A 24,316-nucleotide genomic window follows, 5' to 3' on the forward strand; every position below is an offset into this window, starting at 1 on the left:
TGTCGAGGGGTGGACGATCCGCTGAGTCCCCCGTGCCGCCTCCTGGAAGCCAGATATCCTCCTCGCTGCCTCACCCAAGAGCTGTGTGAGGCGGTGGCCATCAGCAACAGCCCGTGAGGCTGGGGGTGTTGCGAACTGCGGCCAGACCCCCGGAGGGTAGGGGCGGTCCTATGACGTCATTTCCGGGGTCCGGGGTGTATATAAGTGGGGCGCGAGGGTGCCACTGCTGCAGTGCCCGAGCCCAGAGGGGAAAGGCGGTGGGGGGATCGACAGGCGGACGCACACAGAGACCTTGCGACCCCCATCCTCGCGCCTGTGTCGCCGAGGCCGCCCGGAGCGACCAGTCCAGCCACCCCTCGCCCCAGTGCGCGCCGCGCCCGGCCCCAGACCGCCAGCTGCTCGGCGCCCCGGGTTCGCCATGCGCTCCGCAGCGGTCCTAGCGCTTCTACTCTGCGCCGGGCAAGGTGAGCGAGCGCGGGGCCTTGGGGGAGAGGGTCCCGGGCGTCCCTGCCTGCTCTTGCCCTGCCTGCCCTGAGGTCCGGGCACCGCGCAGCGCCGTGCGCTCCTCCATGCCTTCCCTCCGGCGCGGCGAGTTTTCAGCGCCACGGACAGCGCCTCGCCTCCCACCCGACCCCGCAAAGGGGCCCGGGAGCTGATCCCGCAGGCCTGACTCTTTGACTCGGACTCCCGACCCCGCGGGGCAGGGTCCCCTGATGTCCCCACCCCGTGTCTGGGCTGCTCCAGGGCCGGCGCCGGCTCTGCGTCGTGGCCGGCCAAGGTCACCTGGGTAGGTGGGAGGACCGCTGCGGGCTCCCCACTCGCCTGCCTCCCCCTGCATCCTCCCTCTGCCCCCGTCTGTCTTACCCTTGACTTCTACCTCTCCCATCCCCCGTCACAGTCCTCCTCTTCCATCTCTTCCGCTCCCCTCACCCTCTTTTCTGTCACCTCTGGGGTCTCTCTGCCTCTCCCTCATCCTCCCCCAGCCCGATCCCACTCAGCCATTGGCCTGTTTGCACAGCTCTTGCCTTCGGCTCACACACCCCGTCCAGAGCACGAGCTTTCCCAAGGGGAAGGGTTAGGGCTCTCAGTGCAGCCTCTGGGAGCCATCTCCGGGGTGGGGGGGTGGGGCAGCAGCTGGGGAAGGGAAATAAAATCAGTTCAGCATCTCATTTGGGTGGAGGTGGTCTTAAGAGGGAGCGCGCCTGATGGAACCAGTCTGGAAGGACCGCGTTCTCCCCTCGGAGCAGAGGAGTGACCCCAGCTCTCTCTTTTTCTTCCTAGTCATTGCCCTCCCTGTGAACAGCCCTATAAATAAAGGGGACACTGAGGTAAGAAGGGGTGCGGGGATGCCCCGGCATGGGGGCCAGGAGCATAAAGCCAAGAGCCAGCACTACGGCTGCTGAGCCTGGGGACGGCTTCGCCAAAAGAAGACATCAAAGTCTGCTAGTCTCCTCCTGTGGGGCCTTCCCCCGCCTCCTCTGAGTTGGGTGTGCAGCCCGATGGGGCCTGTGTCTTACCCGCGGGGCCCAGGTGCCAGGCCCCCTGTCTTGAACACTCCGAATCTCACAGGCCCACCACAGGCTGGCAGGGGTGACTTCTCTGAGGCTGTGGTTGTCCACCGACCTGCGGGAACAGTCTTCATCTGCCTGGCTCCGGCCTCCCGCGTTGCTCTTCCCCAGAGCCCTGCCAGCAACACACCCGCCTCGTTCCCCAGTCACTAAAGCCCTGGCTGGCTCTCCCAAAGGGCCACAGTGAAAACACTCTTGATCATGGCTCCTGCACCCAGGGTCCCAGCCAGTTGGGGCTGCTGGTGGAGGTCACCCAGGAAAGGGCCTTAGAAGACACTGGTGGGGGCTTCTGTGGCCAGCAAAAGACACTCTGTGTTGGGTGTATACTCGAAATTCATTCATGTCTGAGTTGGGGCTGTTTTTCCAGTCTCTGATGTTCACAGATACCTCCACTTGGGAGTCAGAGAAATTTCTACTCCCTGCCTTTTCAGGAGCTGTTTTCTTCTATTCCAGAGAGGCTGTAGTTGAAACCCAAAACATCAAAGAGATTTCAACCTCAGTTTGCTCATTTCCTATTCATTAGTTACAGACAGCCCTAAATTTAAACCTATACCACTCATTGTAGCTGTGTGATGTTGGGAGGATTCCTTAACTTTTCTGAGCTTCCCCTTTTCCTGTCTATAATAATATTTCCTTTGAGGGGAGTTGTAAGGAATTGGAATCATGTGAAGTACCTGGCACATAGTTGGTCCTCGGTAAATAAGCATTTTCATTCCTAGAGCTTCCTTTCATGACCTCCCCATCACTCTTGGGACCCATAACCAATTCCTCGCTCCCAGAATCTGTCCTCATGGACTGGTGGTTACCTGATTTCCCCAGTGCAAGACTGTTGGTCGCAGGGAGATATAGGGTGCAGGCTATAAGCTCCTCCCTGCCAGGTCCCCTTATGGGACACACTTTGTATTCAGCAGCCTGGGGTCAGAGACACCGGAGCAGCTGGTGAAGACCTGCACGTTTTAACCTAGGATGCCATGACTACCGTAGAGCCTGTTTGCCGGTTTGCCATCCTGGATCTTTGGATGGGTTGCCTTGGCATCCCGTAGACACAGCCTCCCGCCCCCCCCACTCCCCACCAGTGTTGCCTGTTGCGTGTCTGACACCTCCTTCTCCTCTGCCCAACTCTAGGCAGCTGAAGCAGGTTGGGAGTCGTGAGTCCCTCCCTGGGTGTGTGTGTCACTTCATGCATTATAGAGTATTTTCCCATCTGTGCCTCATCACCCTGGGAGGGGAGTTGGGAAGGTCTTCTCACTCCCATTTTACAGATGAGGAAATTGAGGCTCAGAGAGGTCAAGTCGCTTGCCCAAGATCACACAGCTAGGATATCACACTACGGTTGGCACCATCTTCAGATATCATTCACTTATTGGCTGCCTGATTATCCATAGCACCTTGCTGGGCACTAGACAAGACTTTCAGAGATATGGCTGCTGTCGGCCTGAGATGGACACCCAGATGTAGCAGATAGATGTGTGCCCACATCCAGCCAGGAGATTCACCTCGTGGGTGACTATGGAGCCAGACTGTGAGGCTGTCACTCCCTGCATGTGACAACACCATGGATATCTAGAGAGAGCTTTCCAAGTCTTGTTTCCAGACAGGGTAGAGCCAGGAAAGGTCTTTGTTCTCCACTGGGTGGTCCAGAAAGGCCTCCTGGAGATAGCTGACCTTTTGGGCATCTGCAAGACTAAAGTACTTTTGCAAGACACACCTCTAATGCCCAGGAGCAGCTTCCCCATCTTCAGAGAAACCCTTGGGATGAGAGGGTACAGGGTACCCACCCTCACCTTAGAGGGGCTCCTGCCGGCCTGGTGATTGGGGTGCCTGGCACTTGGTAAGCACTGTGTAAGGTCTTTTGGTTTTGTTTTTAATTATTACTATTGCTGTTACTATGTAGCTAAGAAAGCAGAGCTGTGCCCCTGAGCTAGGTGTCCATGGACTCCTAAAGATACAAGAGAATGTCCTTATGTCCTCCATAGAAATTTACCCTGGAACTTCAAGGAACTGAGCCCCATGCCCAAACCAGCCCCAACCTGCCCCAATCTCTTCCCAGGTGATGAAGTGCATCGTGGAGGTCATTTCTGACACGCTGTCCAAGCCCAGCCCCATGCCTGTCAGCCAGGAGTGTTTCGAGACACTCCGAGGAGGTATGGGCCAGGCTTGGGGTGAGGGGCTGCTGCCTGCTGGGCTGGGGGGCAAGGACATGGGTGTGTGGTTTTGGATGGAATTCAGTGATTTAATTCAGTAGTCACTGACCAAGTGCCTGCCTCAGCCAGGCCTGTGCAGGGTGGTATAGAGAGATGAAGGGCTTACAGCCCCTGTGAGCCCAGAGCTTACAGACTAGCAGAAGGGACAGATATGAACACAATTAACCAGAATCCTGGGCAGAATGAAACCAGGGCTGGAACAGCGAGCCACCAGAATGTGAGGTCCCTGTGGACAAGGCTTTGCGTGCTATATCCCCAGTGCCGAGAACAACCCCTGGCACCCGGTAGATACCCTCTAGATGTACGATGAATAAAAGAACAGTGTGGGTGGGTGGGCATGAGAAGGACAAAGCTTTCCAAGCAGGCAGTCAATGTTGGATAGATCCAACATTAGCACTGGGGTTGGGCTTTAAGATAAAAGTTGAAAATCAGTAAGTAGAAAAATGAAAAAAGAGCACCCCGGGTGGCGTGGGCAACACGGGCAAAGGCATGGAGATGAGAGAACACGTTGTGCTTAGAGACACCCCTGCATCACCTCAGGGGCTGCCATCTCTTGGCGAAGGTCTGGGTGCAGGGACTGTGGCTGACCTTTCTGATATAATAGCAGATGGAGAGATACCTTGGAAGGGAGGTCATTTCAGAAGTGTTATCTCAAGACCCAATCTTGCTGCTACCACCCAGGTTTTGAGTTTCCAGAAGAAATTCCTTGTGCTCAGCTGAAAATATTGATGGCAATCTCTTTCTGGGCTGTTCTCTGGAAACCACCCCTAACGACTCTTTTTCGTTGCAGATGAACGGATCCTCTCGATCCTGCGACATCAGAATTTGCTGAAAGAGCTCCAAGACCTCGCTCTCCAAGGTATTTTCCAACCGCTGCATGCGAATCTGAGTAAATTCCAGTAACTGAGAGTCAGAAAATCATGGTGGAAGGTTGAGCAAGGTCTTGTTTCTGATACCCAGTTATTGCCTTTCAATTATAGGGTGGCAAGGTGGGGTCCTCTGTGCCACCTGGTCCAGTCTATAATTAATGTAATTAAAGAGATCAAGGCCCAGATAGGTTGAGTGACTGGTCCAAGGTCACATAGTAAGTTAAGGACATCCCAAGACCAGATGCAGCTCTTCTAATACCCCATGGTCTCTGGAGTTCAGCCATTTTAGAGGGGACACTTTCAAGACTAGGTTGCAGAGAGGATCCCTTTTCTCTGTTAACAGAAAAGAAAATTGGTCTCCAGGAGAGAGGAGGAGCCCCTTTGCCCTCATGAGCTTCTGCTCAAGGGGGAGATGGGAGAAGCAGGGTCTTGCTTGCCCCAAAACACAGACCAGACTTTCAGTGTGCTTTCAGAGCGAGACATGGCTTTCTCCAAGAGGTGAAGAAAATCTACTGATGCTCTTGGGAATGGAGTGATTTTGTGAGGTAGTGAGCTCCTTGTCACTGAGGATGTTCAAGCAGAGCCTGGATAGGATGCTGGGAAGGAGGGTTAGGCTGATGTCATCCCACAGAGTTAGCTGCTCTGCCCAGCCCCAGGCTCCATCTTGGGTTCGTGTGAGGCACAGAGGCCTCCCTGGCAAATTGGAAACAATGGGTTCTGGCCCTGCATCTGCCCCAGGCTGACTCCCTGTGGGAAGTGGCTTTTATTTGGGGCAGGGCCATAGGCACCCTTGTGCCTCTCCCTGAGAATGGCCCTCAAGCATGAATCTTGCATCTCCCTCTAAAGAAAGTGAGGGCCCATCTTTAAGGCTGGGCTTGTGTCTTGGATGGGGTAGGGTGGAGGGCATGAAGGCTGCTGGGGCTCAGGGAAGGCCCCCACTCTGAGGCTTCCGGGGCAGACTGGGCCATGTGTGAGAATGGAGAGGGATCTGGGGAGGTGGCAAGTGAAAATAACCACAGCAGGAGGGCTCCCTGAGACCCTCCCCAAGTTAGCACGCCATTCTTTCTCTCACTCGCTCGTCCTCCTGGAAGACAACATCCACCGCATATCGTTGCTAGGAGTGCAGTATGATAATTTTTAAATTAAGTATTGAGTGACTGACTTACTGCATTTAAATAATTAAATATAATGTCAATGGAGACTACTATAGGGGATGTGTCCTGAAACATCTGTTTACACACATACACACACATATGTGTGTGTGTGTCTAATATAAACAGTGTCCAATATACAGGTACATTATTATTTTCTATTTAAAGCGTATGGGATAGGGCTTCCCTGGTGGCGCAGTGGTTGAGAGTCCGCCTGCCGATGCAGGGGACACGGGTTCGTGCCCCAGTCCGGGAAGATCCCACATGCCACGGAGCGGCTGGGCCCCTGAGCCATGGCCACTGAGCCTGCGCGTCCAGAGCCTGTGCTCCGCAACGGGAGGGGCCACAACGGTGAGAGGCCTGCGTACCGCAAAAAAAAAAAAAGAGTATGGGATAGATCTATATGTCTCTCTGTCCATCCATCCATCCATCTATCCATACATCCACTCATCCACCCACTCCCTCTTCTGTACTCTCATGTCTTCTGCACACCTCTATCCTAGCATTTACCATGCAGCAACCCTGTTTTATAGATGAGCAACCAGGTCTTGGATCGCCCAAGTCACCCAAGGTCACAGAGCAAGGAATTAACCAAGAAGTGTGGACCCCAGTCGGTCGGGGGCCAGATCTGCACGTACCCCCGGCCCACAGCCCCCATGTCAGCCTGCTCTGGCCACCCCAGAAATTCTCAGCATGGGAAAAAATCACCACCAGCTGCAGAGTTGGCCTGGCCTGGGCCACCATCAAGAACCAGGGATGGGTGGAGACAGAGCAGACGGCATAGCCTGGTGCAGGGGCTGATGCAGGGAGAAGGGTCTCTGGTGCTGACCCTGGGCTTGGATGCAGACAAGAGCTCAGCCTGGGCTTATGGGGTCCAGGGGGAACAGGGGTTGCCTGAATCAAGAGCCCCCACGAGGGGACAAGCAGTCACTATTACCTCTTGCTGCAGGGTCCCCTAGCTACCAGCCAGGTCCTGAGGGCCCTTCACTCTCTACTTCTGCCCCTGGGACCATCTGCTCCATCTGCGCCTTCATTGCTCCATGAACAAGCAGGCAGGGCTTGTTCTTATTTTCTAGGTGAGAAATGGAGTCTGGAGAGGTGATGGGGCCAGGAGGGGGCGGCCAGCCCTTACCACCCCCCACCAGCTCCTACCCCCTCAGTCTCTCACAGGGCAAGCCCAGAACATGATGTGCCCACTTTACAGATGAGGAAACAGAGGCCTTCCCTCTCACAGACAAACATGTGGAGCTCAGACCAAATGGGACTTTTTTCTCCGTTTTTCATACAGGAGCCAAGGAGAGGGCACATCAGCAGAAGAAACACAGCAGTTATGAGGATGAACTCTCAGAGGTTCTTGAGAAGCAGAATGACCAGGCCGAGCTGAAGGGTCAGTGCCGACCAGTCTGGCCAGGGACCAGGGGAGGGAGGATGAAAATAACAGTACTTATGATAGATCGAGGGTTCCTGGGAGTCAGAAGCCCCTCCTTTAGGCCCTGTAAGGTAGCTCATATTTCCTTCTCTTTACAAATGGGGAAACTGAGTTCCAGGGAGGTTGAAGTACCTTCCCAAGGCATAATTGGAGACGTGACTCTGGGTCTGTCTCACTCCAAAGCCCTTGATCGGTCCCATCTGCCCACTTCAGGGACTGACACTCTCGGGCAGGAAGTCTCTGGCCTGGCAGATGGGCAGCTTCGACTCTTCCCAGTGGCCACCGGAACAGGGTCCCCACCCCCAGTGCCTGCCCTCCTGGGAATTAGTGGTGCCTTAGCATAGCCTAGTGGCAGCAGGATCCCAGAGGGGTAGGTTTGAAACACTAAATGAACCTGGATCATCTTTCTTGAAACCAGAGAGCTTTTAGGGGTCACGGATCATGGCTTAGGTCAAGGGGATGCTCTGTTACTCACCTTTCTGCCTAGAAACAGCCACACACTTGCCCCTGCAGCCCTGCTCTTTGCATGTGGAAGGTGAGTGAATAGGGCCAGTTCCTAAGAGCGGGGATCTCAGTGGTCTTCTGTCGGGGCTGAGAGGGGAAGCCTGCTGGTGTGGCCGAGGTGCCCTTGCATTGGCCAGGCCTGTCACCCTAGTGGCTGCTTGGGGCACAGCAGGGACTCCCACATTTTGGCTCCATGGAAATGAGTGTCTGGTTGACTCTAGATGTCTGCCATGGGCTGTAGGAGGGGAACAGTGTAGCATTAATGGGGGTAGCAGCCACATGTCAGTGCAAAGAGCACCCAGTACTTGGCATTTGGAAGCTTGGGTTCAAGGCTCAGCACTGCTGACTGTAGGCACAGACAGGCCACCTTACCTTTCTGAGGATCGGTTTGAGTTTCTGTCAAATGGGCATGGGAGCTTTTCCACCTGGAGTCCTGGAGTCAAATGATGGAATGTACTTGGTAGTGTCTTGTTCAACAGTGATCATTCTAGCAGTGGGAAGGATTTTTACTAGTTAGAAGGCTGTCTTCAAAGCAGCTACAAGAAAATACCTTTTAACGAAACCTGACAAACATTGAGGAATTGAGCACTTTCACAGGATGCTCAAGACAGAATACCTGCACAGAGGGGAGAATGAAGTTGCAGTAATGGTGCCTCTTACACAGAGAGGTTAAGGAACTTGCCCAAGATCACACAGCAATTCAACAGCTGTCTTAATTTTAAATTCAAGGCTCTATCTTCTGGGGTCATTTTCAAGGTCTTTTTAGAAAAAAAAAATCACATCTTGCTTCAAGAGGTAGAATTACAGAGAAAGAAACATAATCCAGTTGCACTCAGGTCAAACCTAGACATGGAGAGGGCAACCCTAATTCTCTCATGGGTGTCTTGGGCTGGGCTTACTGGAAGCCAAGAGATACAGTGGCTAAGATATGAAATTGGTCTCTGGGGAGATCCCACATGCAGCCTGGTCCTCAGGGCCTGACTTTGCTCTGTTGTTTCTGTAGAGGGGACAGAAGAGGCGTCCTCCAAGGATGCTATGGAAAAAAGAGGAGATTCTAAAGAGGTGGAGAGGAATGGTGAAGATGCGGATGGACCCAGGCCTCAGGCCGCCCCGGAGCTTGGGCAGGGGTCCAAGGCTGAGGAGGACAACCAGGCCCCAGGGGAGGAGGAGGCCTCCTCCAATACCCACCCCCTAGCCAGCCTCTCCAGCCAGAAACACCCAGGCCCACAGGCCGAGGAGGACAGCGAGGGCCCCTCCCAGGGTCCAGTGGGCAGAGAGAAGGGCCTGAGTGCCGAGCAAGGGCAGCAGGCAAAGAGAGAAGAGGAGGCCGAGGCTGGAGAGGAGGCTGTCCCGGAGGAAGAAAGCGCCCCCACTGCAGCATTTAACCCCCACCCGAGCCTCGGCTACAAGGAGATGCAGAGGGGTGAGAGTATGTATGACGTCTGAGACACCAACAAATGTGTCGGGGAGAGGGGGATGGGACGGAGGGGGGGCCTCACCCACAATCTCATTCCACCTTCACGACAACCCTGAAAGGTAGGTATTATCTCCATTTGCCTGATGGGAAACCAAGGCTCAGAGAGGTTAAGTAATTTGCCCATGGTCACACAGCTAATTTGTGTAAAAGCTGAGATTCCAACCCAGGCTCATCTGACTCCAAAACCCTGCATCTCCCACTGTTCCACATAGCCCCTCCCCAGCACCCCCACCCCACCCCCGGAGGGGAGAGGGACTTTGCAGCGTGGGTAGGTGGGCTTTGGGAACAGAGGGACAGCATGACAGGTGGCAACAGGCTGGTCTGGGGACACTGTTAGCTTCACCCAGGGTTTAGGAAAGCCCCTGGCTCCTCGTGAGGCCCTGGTCAGGGTCTTCCCTCCCTCCCCAGGTGGGTGACCCCCGGGTCAGGGCTTCTGGGGTGAGAGGGCCGAAGGAAGAGGCAGACTCTGGCCAACCCACCCCTCAGAGCTTTAGTGGGTCTTGTAAAGCACGGTGTCAAGATGGCTTTTCCCTCCCAATGATCCGTTGTGAGGGGCTGAGCCGGACCCCGCCTACGGGTTCTGTGGTCCCAACCGTGGTCACAGAGAGGCCCCGGGGAGTGACAGGGACTGGGGAAAGTGGCGGTGCCTCCCTCATTCCCCTGCTCTTGCCCACCGCCTGCTCCAGGTTGGCCCGAGGCTCTGGCTGTGGATGGAGCCGGGAAGACTGGGGCTGAGGAGGCGCCGTCCCCCAAGGGGAAGGGGGAGCGGGACCATTGCCTGCAGGAGGAGGCGACGGCAGGGGCCCCGCAAGGCCTCTTCCGGGGCGGGAAGAGCGCGCAGCCGGAGCAGGAGGGGGAGGGGCGGCTCTCCAAGGAGTGGGAGGATGCCAAGCGACGGAGCGCGATGGACCAGCTGGCCAAGGAGCTGACCGCCGAGAGGCGGCTGCAGGGGGAGGCGGCGGAGGAGGACCCGGACCGGGCCATGAAGCTCTCCTTACGGACCCGGGGCTACGACTTCAGCGGTCCTGGGCTGCAGCTGCCACGAGGCTGGAGGCCATCCTCCCGGGAGGACAGCATCGAGGCGGGCCTGACCCTACCGGTGCGTGGCTACCCGGAGGAGAAGAAAGAGGAGGAGGGCAGCGCCAACCGCAGACCAGAGGTTGGTATGGGCGGGGGGAGCCGGCCCTGGGCCAGGCCCCGAGAGCATGGGCCCAGCTGGGGGTCAGCTGCAACCAGACATGTGGCCCCTGCACCACTGAGGGGACACTGTCCCCCCTGGAGTCTGGGACTGGAGGGGCACTCAGACAGGGGGCTCTCGGGAAGCTGGGAAGGGACAGGGGAAAGGGTGTGTCAGTCAGGGGGGCAAGTGAACCCCAGCTCATGGAGGGGGGCACCCAGGAAAGCTGGCGGACAGGAGACAGAAGCTGGAGAGCTGGTGAGTCAAGCCCGTTCCCAGAGGTGCTGGGCGGGGACTTTGTCCTGAAGGCAATAGGGAGCCTCTGCAGGCTTGGGAGCAGGACAAGGGAGTGACTGACAGGTGGAGCTTGGAACTTTGGATGGAGAGAGCTTGGAAACTAAAAAGACCTGGCAGGGACTGGCCTGGGGAGGGCTACTTGCTGCCTGGGGGATCCAGGCTCAGGGCAGCATTGGCCTTGAGAGCTGGGAGGGCACGGCCGGAGGGGACACTGGAGGCATCCTGGGAAGGCCCTACTGTTGGTCCAGCCATGTCCTCTCCTGGCCCCCGTGCAGCCCAACCACACCCTCCTCCCAGGTTCAGGCGCTGCCTCCCACCCCGATGGCGAAGGCAGCAGGGGCAGGGCCAGCTGGACCTCAGGGCCTGGTGGTGATGGGTGGGGAAGGCACGGACCTGTGCCAGAAGACCTGGGTCCTGCCTCCTAGCTGGGTGACCTTGGGCCAGTCACTCCCCTTCTCTGAGCCTCATCGGTTCCCCCATTTGTGAAAAGGGGGTAAGAAGTCCTTTCTGCTCACCTCATTATCATGATCAGAATGCACGTGAGCTTTGAAAACCTGGCCGTGCCCAGGGCTGCTTGGGAAGCTCAGTGGGGTGCAGGGACATGGTCCCATAGGAGGGGATGGGATGGGACTTTGGGGCAGGCTGGCGACACCACCTTGGGGCTGGAGGAGGCCTTGGGGGGTCTTCAGGCCTCAGTGGGGATCGGGGCCTTATGGGGGTGGGACGTGTTCAAGGCTCTGGCCCCAGTGCTCTTCTCTGCCCACCCAGAAGAGGATGTGGTCCCTTCCTTGGGTCCCCGAGCCATTCCCTGGGCCTGGGACCAGGGTCCCAGCAGCCCGAGAGGAAGAAGCCTCCTTCTTGGGAGCTGGCGCTAAGAGAGGTCACCTGCCTATGTCTCCAAGGACTGAGGGGACGGGGCTCCAGGAAGCAGCAGCCTGCCCCCCACCCCTCCCCAAGGCTGGGCACCTTTGATCGTTGCCTTCCCCACCCACAGAAGCTGGACAGAGCCAGGTGCCTTGGGGCACCCTCCAGCTTCCCTTCTCCACAGGCAGAGGGAGCCTTGGGCTGCAGGGTGGAGAAACGGGGACCCCTGAGTCCTGTGGACAGGACGGAGCAGGGCCCCATCCACTTAGCCCAAAGATCTTAGAAACAGCCCCAGAATTACAGAACTCCTGCCCGGGGGCTACTCCAAGATGGGGGCCTCTGGGGTCCCTGTTTCCATGGCAACCATCATCCATCTATTCTGACTGGGCCCCAGGTGGGTGCCCTCTGCTTGGCATCAGGCAGGGACCCCAGGAAGACCACCCCTCTCAGGTCAAAGCTGGGGCGTGGCCTTCCCTGACCCCTGCTCAGAGTCTGAGGGCATGCTCTGTGGGTGTCAGTCCCAGAGGGTCCCCTGCTGCCCTGGACCACCCTGGCAGCTGGAGCTTGGGCACCCAGTGACTGGGACTGAGGATGCAAGCCCAGCCCCAGGCAGGTCTCACGTCCTCAAACCTGGGCCACAGACTGCTGACCCCTCAGGTAGGAAGGCCCGTGGCAGACAGGAAACCCAGGCACAGCCTCACCCGGGCAGCCATCGTCACAGTCTAGGCCTTGGGGTCGGGGCACTGGAAGGCGCTCTGGAGGGCACCGGAGGCTTCGTTTTCCATGTGCCTGCCCAGAGCCATTCAGGGGGCGGTGGGCCTGCGTCCACCAGGGCACATTTCTGCGCCCAGTGCCCCTCAGAGCAGCCCCGCAGGGTGGCATCACTGTCCCCATGGAACAGATGAGGCCCTTGAGACTCAGAAAGGCAAAGCCACCTGTCCAAGGCCACACAGCTAACCCGGGCACAACCAGTCTGTCTGCACGCCCCATGCTGCTGGCACAGGCTCCCTGGGCCAGTCCCCGTGGGACTCTTCACATTCTCTCCTAGGACCAGGAGCTGGAGAGCCTGTCGGCCATCGAGGCGGAGCTGGAGAAGGTGGCCCACGAGCTGCAGGGGCTGCGGCGGGGCTGAGGTGCCGGCTGGCCCCACCAGCCAGGGCCCCGAGGCACCCTGTGGTCCTGGCTCTGTTGTCCCCTTTGCAGGTCTTGGCCAGATGGCCTGGGCGCTGCTTCCGGTAGGGAGGCCGCCCCCAACCTGCCCAAGCCCAAGCCACCCTGTTGCCCCAACGCTCCTTTCCTCCTGTACTTGACCCCTGCCTCAGTGTGGCCCCCGCAGGGCGGACCCCTGACTTTAAACAATTTTCCTCTCTCTGAACACGGGCAGCTTTCTCGAAGTTTCCCTTCCACCATTAGAGCCATTGGGCACAACTGCAATAACTTCTGACTTTTGGGTGAAAGCTGAGAACTCCTGACTCTAACATACTCTGTACAAAATTTATCTAAGGATAAATAAATCTGCTCTGGGCTCTTTCCTGTTTCTTTGAACCTTCCCCCGCCTTGACTCCAAGTGGGGTAGGATGGACTGGATTTCAGGCAAAAGGACAAGGGGAGGTTCACTTCCCCTGGGGTGACTCTGGGCCACTTTCCAGCCAGGGGATCGTGGGCAAGTGACATTGCTGCTTGAAGCATCAGTTTCCTCGTTGTAAAGTGGCGCTGACTCCTGCCCCAAAGCACGTGTGGGATTAAATAACTCTTCCCCTAACTCCCAGCCACACATGAACTGGGCCGTGCAGGGGCGGGGCCCGTTTGGGAAAACAGCCTCTGTTCTCTCTCTGCTGGGTGGAAGCCCTGACAAGCCCCGGTTTAGTGCCTGTCACCAAGGCCACAGGCCCCAGCCAGCTTTGGACTTCCTGACCTGGGCCTCTGAGCTGCAGGCCCCCCTCGGCATAAATCTGTCATCCCCTCTGACCTGATACGTGCACAGGACTCTGGGGCGTCTGAAGTTCTTGAACTTAATGGTTCACTATAGCACGGCAGTCTTAGCCGCAGTTTTGAGAACGAGGAAACTGAGGCTCACAGGGCGAGATGACTCATCGAAGTCGCAGGCAGGAATGATGCCCAAAACGTTTAACCACGGGGGCTGCAGGATTATGCAACCAGAACAGACAGGCTGGTGTGCTGGACCGGTGTGGACCAGCTGAATATCAGGGCCGATCATTCAGTCATTCAACGAACACCCGTGAGCAGCTGCTATGGGCCCGGCAGGCCTGGGCACACAGGAGTGGCCCGGACAAGCCCTGACTTCAAGAAACACACTGCCCAGAGAATGTGGGCCTGGAATCCCCAGCCTAGCTGTAGAGCTTGGAAAAGCATTCCTGGTGCTCTTGGAGCCTCATCTATAAAATGGGGACAATACTTATGACCTCCCCACCAGATCATGGTGAGGATTCGAGGGTCTAGACAGCCTGGACCAGAAAACCACTACAATGGCGATACAAGTCACTTGAGGGTTCTTGGCAAGTCTGGGCCTCTCCTGAGTCCGGCGAGGGGGCTGCTGCTGCGTCTCATCCCCTGAAGCACAGAGGGACACCCTCCAAAGAGCTGGCGCCATAAGGTGTTTATTCACGTGTTTCAAAGGGACAGGTTTACGCCCCATCCCCAACAATTACCGAAATAACAAACACAGCACTAACTGTATTAGTCAACTATCAGGACACCCACCACCAAGACCACTTAGCAGATAAAGAGAACACAGGACACCTTGTCCCTGAGATACCCCATCCCAGAGGTGGGCCACCTGTGTTGTCATAAACACACGGGGCAGAAGTGCAACCAAGTCAAAAGAGCCAGAGGTTCTTGGTTTTTACAGAAGCCGTGATTTTACACATAGTACACATAGATTCACATAAACATTATATACACGTATGCACACAAACTCAGTACGAGCCAGCTTGGGGTTCTGGCAAACGTGGCTCGTGAACAGGATTGAAACAAACGTTTGTCACAAAGCACAGGTGTCAGCGCCGAAACTGGAACTGCCAACGTCTTGGTGAAATCACTGTGGGAGAAGCTTTTCGAAAGAGAAAGCAAGCTTCAAAGAGGTGGGGTCCACACCCAGCCCCGGAAGCCGAGGTTGGTCTGGCTGTGGGAAAGAGTCCCTCCAAGTCGCCAGGTCATGGGCAACTCTGGAAGTAGAAGGGAAATGCAACCATCTCTGGAAAAGGCCCCAGGTGGTCTGGGTGGGGCCTGGTGGTCGGAACCAGAAGGAAAAGGGCCCGGGTGCTTCCATGCCAACAGTCGGCTCTCCAGTAAACAGCATGTGGGTGGAGGGCCATTCCAAGATCACACTGGCAAGGCTATGCAGAGAAGGGGCAGAGGCAGAGCCTTGCGCACGGAGGGCAGGACCGACAGGAGAACCGCCTGTCTGGAGGCCTCGGCCGCAGCATCTCACGCTCAGGCTCTGGCATGGGCAGGGCGGTGTGTGCGGCATCAGGGCGTGGCCAGGCTCACCGAGGAGGCCAGAACCTTCGTCAAGGGTGGATGCACTCCTCTACCTCGTGGTAAGCCACGTGCAGGGGCTGTGCTCCTTCAGGACAGCCAGCACGCCGCCGCTCAAGGTCTCTGGAGCTCAGGGACCCTTGAGCCATGGCCCGGGAAGAGAGACGAGCTGTCGGGGATCCCGCTGGGTGAAGGGTCAGTTTCTAGGGGGGAGAGGGGAGGGCAGATGCAAACCCCAGGGACACCAGTGAAGCCATTCAATGGTTCTGTGTGGCCAGCGGCCTGCGAGTCCCTGAGCTGAGGACCAGTCTTCCAGCAAGGACAGGGCGCCGCAGTGTCCCTCGGTCCTAGAGGGGCCGCAGGGCAGACAACAGCTGCTCTTCCCAATTGGATTAAAGGACGGCTTCCTGCCAGGGTCCTTCAACCTTCCATACAGCGCACATGGCAGTCCTCTGGGTAAAGAGGAATCCTTTCTGGAGGTTGTTCTCTCCCTCACTGATGGCATTAACTCAGACAATGCCCCATATAAACTCCCCGGGGACTCCAGCTGCATCCGTCTCCTGCAGGTGATGCTGCAGGATCTCTGGTCCAGCCCGACCCACCCCGCGCTGCAAACCCATGCTGCCAAGGGCAACCCCCCCGCCCCCCACGCTCTCGTGGGGAGGAGACATCCAGCTCCTATACTCAGTTGGGGCTGAGTGCTTGTGGAACCACATCATGATATAACCTGCAAGCAGAACCCGGCCCGCAGCCTCTGCTCCAGGCTGCCCAGGGCAGAGACCTTGCAAGTGACCCTCGGAACCTACCCAAGGCCTCAGGCAAAACGTGGCCCCGCCACTTGCTCCTGGAGCCCTTCGGCAGCCCCAGCCACTGACCACCACCCAGGTGCCACAGGGCACGGCCCCCAACAGGCCCACCAACTGGCAAAACAGCTTGGGGAGGAGAGTCCCAACTGCCCCCGGGATGCCAGCAGGGCCGGCTCCAGGCACCACACGTGTACACCACAGCAGGCCCTCCCCACGGGCCCTCGCAGGTGCTGAGAGTGGCCAGAGGCAGCAGCACCAAGCCCTGGGGAAGAAGAGACCGCGAAGGCTGAGGGCCTTCAGGGGGTCTGTCTTCCCCTGATGCGGAAGCCCCAGGGCCAGGGACACGGAGACCTAAGAGGAGACCGACTCCATGGCCGGTGTCCTGGGACCCGGTCAGCGTGCATCAGGTGACACTGAGGATGGGGGTCGCTTGGTGAGACCTCATTGCTGCTCACAACCCTCTCCCCGTCTACGCTCCCTCCACCCCTGCAGAGACGCTGGGCCCGGGGAGAGGCCCGCACATGCCCTCGAGAGTGGCCAGTCCCTTCCCCACCACCCACCACGCAGCTCCTGGGCCTTTATGAAGCCTAACCCCGCCCCTCGGCTTCCCCACCCTGCTGGCCACCCGCATCGAGGCTGGTGGAAAGTGCCACGTCACTGCAAAACAGTTACTTGATATCTGGGCCCTGGACGCTAACGTGTGGGACCCGGAGGGGAGGCATCGATTAAACAGGACACGATGTGGCCAGGGGCCCCGCCTGGCACCGGGTCACCCTGCACTCCCGACCTGTCCTGACTCGGTTCAGGACTGGAATTTTACTCAAAAAGGTAAAGCTGTTTTATTAAAAGACTGGAGGAGGGCACAGGATCTTAGCAACGTTTTGTAAACACGTGTGAAATGCAGTTTGATTTCAGTAGTTTATTTTGGAGACAAAGCAGTGCAAGAGGCCGGCCACGCTTTCCTGCTCCCCCGGCGCTTGGGGTTAGGCTAGGAAAGGCGACGTACAGACATTATAATCGGGGTTCAACACTCAAGTCGTGTAAACACGGTGGTCGGAGGGCCCGTGGTTTCTAGGACAGCTGGGCACTTCTGACGGCAGCCGCCCTCCCCCCAGCCCTTCCTTTCCCAAAGTGGGCGACCGCCACGTCCCTGCTGACCAGGCCTGAAGGTGTCTGAGCGCCCAGCTCAGCGGCCGCTCTCAGTCCATCCTCCCTGGACCACGCAGGACGGCCCAGAGGCCTGTTCCTCTTCCTCAAGAGGGACTGATGAGAGAGGACACAAGGCTATGCTCAGGGGGTCCTATGCATCCCGCCGGATGGTCACACGGCCCGAGGACTGACAAAGCCCCTCACTGATCCCCTTCTCTGCAAAGGGGGCTGCCGGCCTGCCTGGACCTCGGGATTGGACTGATCTGCTGCCATCAGGGGCTGGGGTGACTCTAATAGGAGAAGCGGGTAATGTGCTTTCTCGCCTCTGGGGCTGCAAGCCCCCTCGCACCTGGCTGGCTCAGTGCTTGGGGCTGGCAGCGAGCATGAAAGGGGTGGATCAGGCCTTCTGGGCAGGTGTGGAGCAACGCGCAGCCTCCTCCTGCCTGGGGGGAGAGCCCCAAATCGCCTCGATGCCAAGGAGACGCTCATCTGGGTTGACGTCACGGAGACACAGGCCGCACTGTAGGGGCCAGGGCGTCAAGCCTGCCCTTGAGTTCCCTGGTCATGACTGCCCGGCGACTCTTGGAATGATTGGCCCAAAGTCACAGCACAAATCCTTGGCACAAGCAGGATCAGCCCAGAGGTTCCCAGCCAGGCAGGCTCCTCCCGGGTCCAGGGAGCAGTGGCGCTTGGTCAGGGAAGGAGGCCCCGTTGCATGGGACACGTGCTGACGGGCCTAGTGGACTCCAGGGAGCTGCACGTGGAGAAAGGCAGCCGGCCCAGGGCTGTGGCCTTCCCAGGGAAGCCTCCTCCTCCTCCTCCTCTGCTTTCGTGAGCGGGCAGCAGGTGGACCACAGCCCAGACTCCCTGCGTGGAATCCGCAAGGAAATGGTATCTGGGGCCTCCTGCTTCCCCTGGCTCCTCCTGCTTTCGGGAGGGGGCAGCTGCACACCGGATGGGGCTTTAAGCCAGCGGTAAGGGAAACGGGGCCAGGCCTGGCGTGGCGGCTTGGAGAGAAGAGAGACGGGCAACCGTTTGCTGGCTCTGCTCAGCCGCCGACAGCCTGACCAGGGATGGCCTGCTCCAGGGTCCCCGAGGCCTGGGCCACAGCAGCCATTGAGAAGAACAGACGTGGACGTGCTCGGGCACTCACACACGCGCGGCGACCACGCACACGCACGCACACCCCCACACACGCACGCATGCACACCCCACCTCACATTCAGACCTAGTGTTGAAAACACAAGCGTGTGTAAACTCAGTGGAGAGATCTGCACAGCAGGAATCAGGCGGGATTGTCCCTCTTCCGCGAGGCTGGACCACTTGGGGTTCTCTTCCGTCCCCACCCCCACCCCTCATGTAGATCATGACATCAGAGAATCAGGTTAAAAATTAAAAAAAAAAAAGAAGGAGAAGGAGAATCAGATCCTTGGGAATTCTTAGTAGTAGCGTCACCGTCGGGAGCTGCTCGCCCAGCGTGTGTGTGTTCTGCAGCCCGCGCTGCCCCTCAGGGTCCCGGGCCCCGTGCGTGGCTACTGGGAGGAGGCCTTGGTGGCCAGCGAGGCCACGCAGTGCTGCTGGAAGCTGGGCGACACGGCGGCGGTGCAGCCGAGTCTCTGGTGCGGCAGCTTGGAGGTGCTGCCCGCGCCCACGCCGCCCACATCGGCCTCGGCCGTCCAGGGCGGCTCCTGGCCCATCATGCTGCTGCAGCAGCCGGGGCTGGCGCTGCACGTCCGCTCGGCCGCCAGGCCGCCCGCCTGCTCCGCCAGGAGCCTGCTGTGCCTCAGCGGGGCCGCGTCCCCCGTGCCTGCCGCGGCCGCGCTCTGGCCCTGCAGCACGGTGGTGATGTGGTTCAGGAGGTCCGTGAAGAACTCGCTCACGCCCTCGTAGCCTGGGGGTGGGAGAGACAGACAGCACGCTGAGCCAGGTGGGTGCGGGGGGCGCGAAGGGGCTCCCGGGCCCATGAGGGCTGGTCGAGTGCACACAGCCTGGGCTCCAAGCCCCGTGCGTGCGGCCCCGAGGGGCCAGTCCTTGAATTGGGCTGCACCCGGAGGGTGAGAAGCCGCTGAGAAAGCGCCCTGTCCCTGCTGAGCACAGCTTTGGCATCTCATTTAATCACCCCCCTCCCGACGTGGTCTGATGCCATCATGCGGGGGAGGTGGAGTGGCCAGAGGTGGCAGGACAGAAGGCCCGCTCCTCCAGCTCTGAATCAGAAACACCCCTCCTCCTCCACGTGGCCCAGCTCCAGCTTCCCTGTGTGTAAACTGAGGACGGGGGAAGGGGGGCTCCTGTGGGCAGGACTGGGAGGGCTGGAACGTGGGTGAGCCCTGAGCAACGGCAGCTGCTCCTGGAACTGAGTCCATTTCCCTGTCACCCCCGAAGTATCAATACATGCAAGGAGGCCCGCCATGCTGCGTACTCTGGGCACCCCCCAACAAGGCGACCACACTAACACCACTTCCCTAACAAGCGGGCCCAGATCTCCTGAACAGAAACCGCCGGTACCCACCTGGGGCCTGCGTTTCCCGTCACAGATGCAATTGCGAATGTCAGCAAACAGTCCTCGGAGCCACCCATCGAGCAAATTTCGGATCTAGCTCGAGGATTTTGCTGACTTCTTTTCGAAAGCTGCTTCGAAAGAAATTTGACACGGGGTGGGTGCCCCCGCCCCCGCCTGCCTGAACCAATTTGCAGCAATGAGAACCGGGCACACAGCTGCAAGAACAATGATCGGGACAGAAAGCAGGTCCCCAAAAAGGGACAGCGTGCCTGCATCGGGAGGGGGCCCAGGTACCACCCCCTGCCCTGGGATGTGACCCCATCGCTGACACCAGGCCTGGTGCTGAGAGGTGCCGACCCCTCGCACGTCCTCTGGGATGGTTTTCACAGCCGTTGGCACGAGCTGCAGGAGAATGAAGGTTTGGACTTGGGCAGGTGCGTTAGCTCGTACAGAAAAGGCTGCCCAGGGGCCAGGCAGATGGGGCTGCCTCACTGTGCACGCTCTTATGTGTCCAGCAAACAGTGCTGTGGCTTTGAGGGAGCCCGAGGCTGAGAGGGGCAAGCAGAGGCTCCCAGGGGAGAAACAAAACTGGGTATATGCTGGCATGCACAGCACTTGCCCTGCTCAACACTCCCTCACTTGATCATCGCAACCCTCTGTCCCCATTTTCCAGATGAGGAAGTGGAGGCACAGAGTTAAGTAACCAGCCCCAAACACCAAAAGAGCCATCAGCAGGTGGACACATGTTCACTGTGACGGTGGGTATGGTGACAATGTCCAGGGCTAGCGTTCATCCAGGCTCACCGAGTGCTGGCCCCCGGCTACATGCTTCACGTTCCTTGCTCGTGGCATCCTTATAGCCCCCGGGGAGCGGGACCTGAGGGTTATCTCCATTTCACAGACAAGGACACGAAGCTGTAAGTAGCAGCACTGGGATCTGAACCAGGCCCTTTGGTGCCACCCGTGCCTTGAATACATGTGGTGCTGGGTGCCCCACTCTAGGACTGGGCGCTTCCTCGGCCCTGGGGCCGGGGGTGAAGGGCAGGGCAGTCACGGCCCATCGGCAGGCGTGCTGCTGGGTTTCCAGGGCAGAGATGCGAGCAGGGGAGAAGAGCTGAGATCCGCTGACAGGCCACCAAGGAACATAAGCTGTTCCCTCAGCAACAGCTCTGCCGTCCCCAGACGAGGCCCGGCCCACGGCTCCACGCAGCCTGGGGAGGGCGGACTGAGGCGTGAAGGAGCGCTGCAGGGCAGGCACTGTGCACACGCCATCTCCTCTGCTAGGAGGGGAGAAGTGTTCCCACTGTGCACGAGCGAACACTGAGGCTGCCCCATCCGGAGGTTCGCCTCAGCAGATGGTGAGGGCAGCCAGGATCTGAACCCACGACTCAAGCTAAGGAGCAGGCAGCCTCAGGTCAGGGGCCCAGGGCCCAGGCCCAGCCCCACTACCTGGTAGCCATGTGACCTTGGACGTGTCGCCCAGCCCCCTGGCTCCACGTGCCCGGCAGTACATGGAGATCCTGATGGTCCCTTGCACGCTGTGTGGTTGTGAGAATGAAATGAAACCCTGGGGGTAAAGGTCCCCAGGCAGGCTGGGCACCACTGGTGGCCACTGCTGTCACCACTACCCAGAGCCCAGCACGCAGCCTGGGTGGCGGGGCTGCTACCGGACACCCATGGCCCGAGGCACAGGGTGAGGGGGCCCAGGACCATGAGGACTCCAGATCCAGGCCCGTAAACCCGGCAGGGAGAGGGCGGGGCCCCAGGCGGCCCGTCTCCTGGACACCGCCTCCTCTGGGCCCCAAGCCCCACACACTCCCGGGGCCTAACTCAGCACCGGGCTCCCTCACAGTCTCCTCGGGGCTCAGCTCCATCACTCAGGCTTGGCCCGCCAGGGGCCTCCTCTTGGCTTCCCCCATCCACGCTGGCTCACAGTGGCCGTCCCTTCTCTGAACACCCGGGACGCCCTCAGAATGTCCGGCCCGAGTCGCACAGGTGCTGACTGGGCAGGTCCAACTCAGGACCCAGCACAAATCCGCAGCTCAGGTGCAGAGTTCCTCCCCGCGCCCCCCCCCCCATCCTTCTAGAGCCTCCACCCCACCAGCCGGGCATTGCCCTGCCCGGTCCCCCCAATCCACTGACTCAGCCACCTTTTCGCTGTCGTTCCCTCCACGTCCTCCCTGATTTAGATCCTGATTTATTATAATTGTTCCCCTGACGCAGCCTCAATTTCCCTGTGCTCTCTCATTCCGTCACCCTCGCTCGTCAAAAACCCACCTCTCCGTCCAGGCTGCACCCACGGTGACTACAGAGAAATAGGCCATTGTCCCAAAGGGTCTCAATTTCTATTCACGAACACAGACCTCAGATGGCCGCGCCACCTTGCTCAGAGTGAACGGCCACACGGTGGGCTCCCCTCTGACCTCTGACCTCCCTGCTGCACGAGGCCTCGGGCCACAGGGCCCCCTCCGCAGGCCCTGCCCGGGATCCTTAGGGGTGGCTCCCTCCCTTCTTGCCAGGCCCTGCTCCCACTCCCGCTTCACAGAGGAGCCCCTGGCACCCCCGTCCCCCGAGGGCAGGGCCCCCGCCGCCCCGCACTGTCTGGAGCAGCTGGGGAATGCAGTGGGCCTTCGACAAACTGCATGACAGAGACAGCAGGGGCCTCCCCCGAACCTGGGTTTCCTTGGCTGTGAATCGTGGTGCTGGCCGGGCCTGGCCCACATGCTCTCAGTGCAGGGGACACGTGTCAAGCACCCAGCCTGGTGCCCCATGATGCTCCCCAAGCACGGGGGCTTCCTGCTCCCTGCAGACGCCCACTGCGCAGTGCCCTCCTGCTAGCAGGGCTCTCACGTGAGATGCTAGCCTCCCCGAGGGTGGGAATCGCTTCCTCTCTTCATATCCACCGAGCAGTGACGATGGCTCTACCTCCAGAGCAGGTGCTTAATAAAGGCAAGAGCCACGGCCTTGAGACAGAGATGCCCACCGAGAGGGTAAGCGCCCAGGCTGCTCTGGGCCAGAGGGAGCGAAGCAGCACTGTCCCTGGCCTGCCGTGAGATGGGGAGTCGCCTGGCCTCAGCACGTGTCTCTGTGAAGTAGCTCAGCCCAGGGCCACCGCCACCATCACTGCGGAAGCTAACAGTCCCCTTGAGGGTTCTCGGGTGATGTCTCCCGCTGAGCCCCTCCCTGAGTTGGGATCTGAGGGGTGCAGGGCAGAGCCTGGTGGGGCAGCAGGCCCGGCAGTGCTTCCCGCCTCAGGGCTGCCGCAGACAGCATGGAGCAGACGCCCCAGCCGCGGGGAGCTGGCCGGATCCGAGCGTGTCCCCAGCATGGTGGCTCAGGGCGGGGGGAGGAGCACGGCCTTGCCACTACCCTGCCGTATGACCTGGGACAACTTCTCCCTCCCTCCCTGCGTGTAAACTGGGATTTATATGCCCTCCGGTGTCCTTTCAGCTCTTTAAACCTACAAGGGCCCAAGAGGTCAGCTGAGATTTGGCCCGGAAAGGCCACTGCTGGTGGCACCGGGCCAGGAGAGGCAGGGGAAAGAACACGTGTTTAGCTGCAGGCCCACTACGTGCCCTGTAAACCCACTGGCAGGTGGGGCTGAGGCTGAGCAGGGGCTGCTCCGACCCTGGGCCCCAGACAGTGAGGGATGGAGCTGGTCAGCCCGACTCTCCGGCCCCCACCACCCGCCCAAGGCTGCCAGTCTACAAACCGGTGAAAGCGGCGCCCGGCCCCACCGCTCACCTGGGAAGGCGTTGATGTCGATGACGGCGTGCTGCCCCGTCTGGTTGTTAATGATGATGTCGATCCCGAAGAGCGATACACCCAGTGCCTGCCGCAGGGCCCGGGACAGCTCCCGGATGACCTCGTCACTCGGTCGCTCGAAGACACCCTCGATCTTGTCCAGCTGCCAACACACACATACACACACACACACAGACACACACACACACGAGTCAGGCCCCGGGTGGGGAGGCTCCACGCCTCGCCACACACAGAGACCCCCGAGGGAGGTGGAATAGGCCGGGCCTTACCCGCAGGCAAGAGGCAGGACAGACCCACCAGAGTCGGCACGAGGATGGCCATTTCCAAGTCCTGCCAAGGGCTGGGCAGCTGCTAGGTATACAGCGTACGTGACCTCTAGTCCTCATAACCAGCAGGGAGGCGAGCACCGTTATCAGCATTTTATACACAGGGGAGCTGAAGCTCAGAGAGGGTCAGGGGCCGGTCCAGGGCCACACAGCTCAGGGCTGGATTTGGACCCAGGCATTTAAGCCTGTAAAACCCAAGCCTCTTAGCAAGGAGGAAGGAGAGGGAGAATCTGTTGTGAACCCACGAAGACTGTGTGGTTCAGGAAGCCTGTGAGCTGGACCTTGAAGATGGGGAGGATTGAGGGGGGTGGGGGGAAGGGACCCAGATGAGAGCACAGTGGAAGCAAAGGTGCAGAGGTAAGAACCCACAGGAGAGAGCTGGGAGCAGCTGGAACGGTTAGGGCAGAGGCGGGCAGCGGGAGGAATTTCTGTCAGCATCACCGCACTGGCCCACCATTGCCGGAGCCTCAAGGCTGTGAGGTGATAGGTTCCGTGGACCGGCCTTCATTTACTGGCCTACTGGCCGGAAGTAGGCAGGGGCGGGTGGTGGTCACAGGGCTCCTGGGTGGGGCTGACACTTCTCCCCTTCCGGATGAGTCGCTAACCCTGGTGTGGCCACACTAACTCATGCTCAGCGGGCTTTTCCCCGAAGAGTCTACTCTGCTGCTGCCGCCCAACTCCCGGGTCCAAGTTCAGCTTTTAGCGAAGCTTCCACAGGGCTCGTGGGGCCGT

The 24,316-nt window shown here is 59.2% G+C and overlaps 2 protein-coding genes across 6 annotated transcripts in view; one reads left to right on the plus strand and one right to left on the minus strand.

The window, feature by feature from the left end:
- The first annotated feature begins 216 nt into the window (after positions 1–216).
- CHGA (chromogranin A) lies at positions 217–13,070 on the plus strand. Of its 2 annotated transcripts, none has more exons than XM_029236314.1 (8): positions 217–464; positions 1,282–1,328; positions 3,619–3,712; positions 4,563–4,631; positions 7,081–7,179; positions 8,729–9,148; positions 9,889–10,361; positions 12,589–13,070. In XM_029236314.1, the coding sequence occupies exons 1-8, from the start codon at positions 419–421 to the stop codon at positions 12,670–12,672; spliced, it is 1,332 nt and encodes a 443-aa protein (XP_029092147.1). In that variant the 5' UTR covers positions 217–418; the 3' UTR covers positions 12,673–13,070. The 2 variants fall into 2 exon arrangements, with proteins under 2 accessions (XP_029092147.1, XP_029092146.1); XM_029236313.1 differs by having other exon boundaries at positions 255–464; positions 8,729–9,154.
- A 3,486-nt stretch (positions 13,071–16,556) lies between these two features.
- Positions 16,557–24,316, minus strand: part of ITPK1 (inositol-tetrakisphosphate 1-kinase) — a 162,978-nt gene continuing 155,218 nt past the window's right edge. For 2 of the 4 annotated variants that reach the window (XM_029238812.1, XM_029238815.1), the window contains 2 exons: positions 23,238–23,400; positions 16,558–18,884 (listed from right to left, as the gene is read on the minus strand). In XM_029238812.1, coding sequence (XP_029094645.1) covers positions 18,526–18,884; positions 23,238–23,400 — 522 coding nt within the window. In that variant the 3' untranslated portion in view covers positions 16,558–18,525. Of the gene's footprint in view, positions 18,885–23,237; positions 23,401–24,316 lie in introns of all 4 variants that reach the window. The other 2 variants (XM_029238813.1, XM_029238814.1) reach the window with 2 other exon arrangements.

Source organism: Monodon monoceros, unplaced genomic scaffold (assembly GCF_005190385.1).
Source record: "Monodon monoceros isolate NGI ecotype Baffin Bay Population unplaced genomic scaffold, NGI_Narwhal_1 Super_Scaffold_21, whole genome shotgun sequence".
NCBI classification, from domain to species: domain Eukaryota; kingdom Metazoa; phylum Chordata; class Mammalia; order Artiodactyla; family Monodontidae; genus Monodon; species Monodon monoceros.

Bases quoted from the DNA above. Each gene is read 5' to 3' on its own strand.
- CHGA (XM_029236313.1), top strand. From the start codon at position 419: ATGCGCTCCGCAGCGGTCCTAGCGCTTCTACTCTGCGCCGGGCAAG. The intron at 3,713-4,562 runs GTATGGGCCAGG...TTTTCGTTGCAG, and splicing joins TTTCGAGACACTCCGAGGAG to ATGAACGGATCCTCTCGATC. The intron at 4,632-7,080 runs GTATTTTCCAAC...TTTTTCATACAG, and splicing joins CCAAGACCTCGCTCTCCAAG to GAGCCAAGGAGAGGGCACAT.